This window comes from Mustela lutreola, chromosome 4, assembly GCF_030435805.1.
Source record: "Mustela lutreola isolate mMusLut2 chromosome 4, mMusLut2.pri, whole genome shotgun sequence".
In the NCBI taxonomy this organism is placed as follows: Eukaryota; Metazoa; Chordata; class Mammalia; order Carnivora; family Mustelidae; genus Mustela; species Mustela lutreola.
Genome location: NC_081293.1, coordinates 166,921,114 through 166,927,113, shown reverse-complemented (window position 1 = coordinate 166,927,113; position 6,000 = coordinate 166,921,114). Strand labels below are relative to the sequence as shown.

At 35.1% G+C, this 6,000-nt stretch overlaps 1 protein-coding gene across 1 annotated transcript in view; it reads left to right on the top strand.

Moving 5' to 3' along the window:
• The first annotated feature begins 4,309 nt into the window (after nucleotides 1-4,309).
• The window catches only part of PPP1R3A (protein phosphatase 1 regulatory subunit 3A), a 51,339-nt gene continuing 49,648 nt past the window's right edge, over nucleotides 4,310-6,000 (top strand). The window contains exon 1 of the mRNA XM_059171618.1: nucleotides 4,310-5,139. Coding sequence (XP_059027601.1) covers nucleotides 4,352-5,139 — 788 coding nt within the window. The 5' untranslated portion in view covers nucleotides 4,310-4,351. The remainder of the gene's footprint in view (nucleotides 5,140-6,000) is intronic.

The following is a 6,000-nucleotide window of genomic DNA, read 5'->3' as shown; positions in this document are numbered from 1 at the left end:
CCCCACATTGGCTCAGTGTGGAGCCTGCTTAAGATTCTCTCTCCTTCTCCTTCTGCCTCCCCCACCCCCACCTGTGGGCATGGTCTCTCTTTCTCTCTCTCAAAAACAAACAAACAAACAAACAAATGAAAACCAACCAACAAACAACAAAACAAGACGAAAACCCCAAGATAAACCACATAATACTTGAGGGATGATAGCTATAATTCTTTCTAATGAGAACCTAGGTCCCTGACTCCTTGATGCTACAGCCAAAAGACACGCAGATCCTGCATCTTCAATCCTTACTAGAATCATTTGTGCAGTATCATCAACCTGGAAGTTCTGTTCAGTAGAGCTGATGACGCACCTAGCCTGTGTACTTTGAACACCTCTCAGTGATTTTGATATGTATCCTTGGTTAAAAATCACTCTTCTGGGATCTCTTCTGACAAAATATTTCTTGAGTTTAGGTTGCAAAGACTTTGCCAACAAGGGAAACAAAGTGATGCTATAATTCATCTCAAAAAAAGATTCTTTCTTTCTTAATCATCTGTGGATAAACTCAGTATTTCGTATTTATTACTTCCACTGGATCAGTTTACGAATGCTAGATATTTCAAGTTTTCTCACTGTGACAATAAAATACCAGGTAATAGGAACTCAGCTGGTATTGAGATTGAGATAGAATATGTATTATGCAAGAGGAAAACATATGCATACTTTAAATTACATGTTTAAACATAATGTATAAGCATATAACAATAAACAAGTAGTAAACTTTTAATCTCTGAAATCTTTGTTTGCTCCTCCAAATCCACTTGCCACTTTTTTCACCCTTCTCCATCCTGTTCTCTATACCAGGAAGCTGACCTGAATGAATTGTTATAGCCCCTGTAGCCTCTGGCCCATGTATGCCCTAGTAGGACATCACAGGAAAGAAGAAGAGTAAGTTCAATGCATTTTTGTTCCTGGATCTCTCCTGGCAAGGTCATATTTGGTTGGCTGTGTCCCTTGACCAAAGATCACTGATCCTCTTCAGCCAGTAGGGAGCTCATGGTACTCTTTGCTTTCAGGTTCAGATGATTATCCCTTTCATCATCCCTTGAAGTATGGTAACAACACTGATGTGCCTGGGCCCTAGTTTACTGCACTAGTCCTCATGGCTTTTCTGAATTTATACTTTATAAATAGATGCTTGTAAATAAACCCTTCTGGAAGGAATTACCTTATTTTGAGCATGATGTTGATCTCCCATTTACTGGGATCATGACTGATACAGTCCTTTACATTGAAGTTACCTTTGAGAATCTTTGATTAACACAAAGAGATGGAGTATGTGAAAACTTGAGCTGTAGTTTGTTAAGGAAAAAAAAAGCCCTAGTTCTTTTTCCTAGTTAAAAAAAAAAAAAGTCTGTCTAAACAATTGAAGAAAAGTAGGTACAAGTCATTTTTATAATTGAAGTAGTGGTGAATATGAGAAAATGGGATGATGGTCTGATCTATGATATGGAAAACAAGCAAGGTGATGTGAATTTTAACTGAATACCAACACCAAGTCACAAGGCTGGAACCAGTATTGTTTCTTTACATGCTCCAGAGACACTGGATCTGTGATACTGCATTCATCTGGGGGCAGATCATTAACAGAATATACGTAAGCTGGAAGGAGGCCATAGAGGAGTAACAAAATGATAAAAAGTGCTGGAGGATGAGATTAAGAGTCACTTATGGTTTGTCTCCCTCTTGGGAGAAGGGGGTGGTATTATGGACATTGGGGAGGGTATGTGTTTTGGTGAGTGCTGTGAAGTGTGTAAACCTGGTGATTCACAGACCTGTACCCCTGGGGATAAAAATATATGTTTATAAAAAATAAAAAATTATATTAAAAAAAAAAGCGCTGGAGGATGGACATGGGAGAAGAGATAAAAAAGATGAAATCACTGGGCTTTTGTTAAATGGTGACTAAGATGGACTATTCAAGTGTCTACAATTATGCAAAGGTTATAAACTGCGAAAGAGAGGCAGTAATTACTACAAATCAAGGGAGTAGTGCTGTGTAAAGACACACATTAAGAAGAGAAAACTTGAGTTCAAATAACAGGGCCATTTTCTAATGTAGAGCTGTTTTATGTCTTATAAAGTTAAGTGTTCCCTACTGGAGTCTTTGAAAAAAAAAATCAAATTACAGATCATCACTTAATGTATGTGGACTCTCTGTAGTCTATTGTCCACCTATTGATGTGTCTTAGAAATCAGCCACTCCCAAACACATTTAGAAGTAAACATAATGCCTGCCACCATTACTGTTGATTTTGTGCTACTTTTAATGTGCAGCTCATTTAATTGTTATTATTGCATTTTAACAATGAAAGAAGATAAGAAGATGGGGGTTAAAAATTTTGAGCAGAATTCTGAACATCATCCAGCTAGTAAGTGTCAGAGACAGAATACAACCCCAGAGGGCTTTAGCTCTAGGCCTCAGCTCATAACGCATGAATAGTTAGATTACTTTGGTATATCACTGTATCTGTAAATTTTCATTCTTCTATTATTTACATGACTGTATGGATTATTGACTAATTCTTTAAGATATTTTGTTACTAATGTCCTTGAATACCTAATGGTATATTTTAAGTACCTTGGGATGTGGTTACTCAAGTCTCATGGTCATTAACTTTGTAAGGGATAGCCATTTTCCCTTCCTGAACAATATATGAGGTCACCACTTATTCTTGCTGTATTGATGATGTAAAGCCCAAATAATTTTGTTTCCTTATTCTATACCCCACTCATTTTTAATTTTAAATAATAATTTCCTGGGCCATGATTTTATGCCATTCAAATTGTCCAATTAGTTAAAATGTATTTACAAAGTTGTAATTTTAAAGAAATGCTGTTAGGCAGCTCTCTTTTTTAAAAAAAAAATTAATCACCTTTCACAGTTTAATTAATTGAATGAAGAATAGGAATCTCCCTTCCCCTATGACCTCCAGACTCTATGATCGGAATTAACCACTGCTAACAATTTCTTCTGTGTCTTTCCAGGAATTTTCTAGGCACATATTTGTGCACATTTTCTTTCTTCGCTTAGCCATTATCTTGGTTATCTTTCTGTGTCAATATATAAAGTGGTACTTTAGCCTTTTTAATGACTATATAACATTTTATTGCATGGGTGTCACATTATTTATCCAGTTTCCTGTGGGTTGATTTCTGAGTAGTTTCTAGAGTTTTTAAAAGTCAATTCTGTTGTAAACATATCTAATTTTTTTATACTGATAGGGTAAATTTCTAGCTGGCATATTTCAGAGTCAAAGCATATGTCTGGTTAAAATTTTTTGTAGGTATTTACCTGATTGTCATCTCCCCAGTGGATTTTACATTAGCACAAAACATATGGTGGTCTAAACAGGGCAGCTCACACTTTAAAACTCACATCAAACTCCAAGATGTCATGGTATTAATTTCTGTTTTGTGGGCATAAAATGGCAGTTTGCTAGAGATGAACATTTTATTCTACATAAATATTTCACTCCTGGGACAGGCCTACCATTGCCCATCTATATTTTCAAGGCAATAACACATTACTTGTATATATTTTTCCATAAGTTAATTAAAAGAAACTAATGTTTAAAATAACAGATTTGACTATTTGTTCTAGGCCTTGGCTCAGGCCATTTCTTCCACCTGGAAAATCCACCTCATTCCAGCCCTGCATGTCTATATTCTACCTACCCTTCATGGCTTATTTCAAATGATAACTTCTTCTTCTAAATCATGTTTCTTCAAGACTCCTAGAACCTTAATCTAACACTTTTATAGTTCACATTTTACATTGTCAGCCCCTGTTACATAGTAGCAATCATTATTATTAGGCACTGGATTTTCCTCCATTCTATAAATGTTCTTCTGTTCTCCTATCTGTCCTTGTCTACTTCAATGGATTGATTAAGCTCAAAACTATGTATTAGTATGGGATACTACTTTTATTTTCTTTTCAAATAAGTGGTCCATGTTTTTGTTTTTCAGATCAAATGGCTAAAACAATTTTTTAAAATTCTAAATTCAGATTTTTCAACACAGCAAAAAAAATATTTAAAATGTCTTTTTGGAAATCACCTCAAACAGATGCAACTTTAAAAACTGAGAGTGAACTCTGAAGCATACTTGTGAAAGTAACATGGATGCTATCATATTAAAGGCCTTTGGAGGCAAGCTAGCATAGTTTACACGCCATTGGACCTATTTATAGAGATGACTCCTTTCTGCAATGTCAACTGTAACATAATACTTATTTTAAGCCTCAGTATCTCAAATATCAGCCTCTACTAGTTGTACAGTCTTCCCTTATTTGATATCAGAGAGCCCAATGGAGCCTTCTGAAGAACCTAGACAGATTAGCAAAGATAGCTTTTTAGAAGTTCCTAATTTATCTGATTCTCTTTCTGAAGATGAGGAAGTTAAAACTACTTTCAAACCTGGCTTCTCCCCTCAACCTAGTAGACGAGGTTCTGATTCTTCTGAAGATATATACCTGGACACTCCATCTTCAGGTGCAAGAAGAGTTTCATTCGCCGACACTTTTGGATTCAATCTTGTGTCCGTCAAAGAATTTGATTGCTGGGATTTACCGAGTGTTTCAACTGGTTTTGACTTAAGGAAGGACATTTTTCACACAGAAGAATATGTTTTGTCTCCACTATTTAATTTGCCTTCTTCAAAAGAAGATCTTATGCAGCAACTTCAAGTACAGAAAGCAATACTGGAGTCAACTGAGTATCCTCCTGGGTCTACAAGTATGAAGGGCATTATTCGAGTTTTGAATATTTCTTTTGAGAAGTTAGTATATGTGAGAATGTCCTTGGATGACTGGCGGACACATTATGACATTTTAGCAGAATATGTCCCAAATTCATGCGATGGTGAAACTGACCAGTTCTCCTTTAAGATTTTATTGGTTCCCCCTTATCAAAAAGATGGCAGTAAAGTTCAGTTTTGTATACGTTATGAAACTTCTGTTGGTACATTTTGGTCAAATAATAATGGCACAAATTATATACTGATTTGTCAAAAGAAAGAACAAGAGCCGGAACCTGTAAAACCACGGGAAGAAGTTCCTAACAGACAAATAAAAGGCTGTTTAAAGGTAAAATCAAGGTGAGAATCTATCTTAACATTCTTTACTCTTCATAATCTTAAAGTCTTTTTATGTCATTCTTATTTCATGTGTTGTAAGAAATAGCCATTCTGTTTAAAAATATTCTGCTCATTATACACAAAACAATGGTGCTAGGCTTTAACAAGGTCAGTGCTATTCAAATAATAACACCATGTTAGCTCTCCTCCAAATGCAAGGAAAAGTATGGGTATAATATAGTAGATGGGGGAGAAGGGAGCACAATGTACAGATGGCTTGCCTAATGCCTTACGAATTGTTAAGTTCAAATCATGGAATCTAGATTCTTAACATGTACAACTTCACTTTGACATTTATAGTATATTTATTTTCAGTGGGTTTTAAAGGTCTGTGGTGTATTTCAAAATATTTCTGATTAGCATAAAACTGTGTTTCAAAATGCTCTTAGTGCTCAGAAATTCGTAAGTTTCCCCTCAAACTTCTTAATGATCGAGTCATACAGGGCTGTTTGGAGTACATGTTAAGGTAAATCATAAGATGTATGACTTTAATGGCAAACCAAGAGAAAGACAAAAGTATATGAATGTATAAATAATATACATAAATGTATAAATTACACACAGAATTTTGTAATTACAACCAAATATAACATTATAGAACACAAAGTAGTATAAGTTAGTAAAAGCAAATGGAGCAGAATTTTAAAAAATGACCCAAATAGAAATAAGTATATTCAGCTTTATAGATTAGAGATTTGGGATATGATTCCTCATTAGTAACCCTGCTCTCCTGTTAATATAAAAAAAAAAAAATAAAGAAAACTGCATTCAGCCCTTTCTATTGTAGAGTTGGCTAATTTCCATGACACTGGGTTAGCAGAT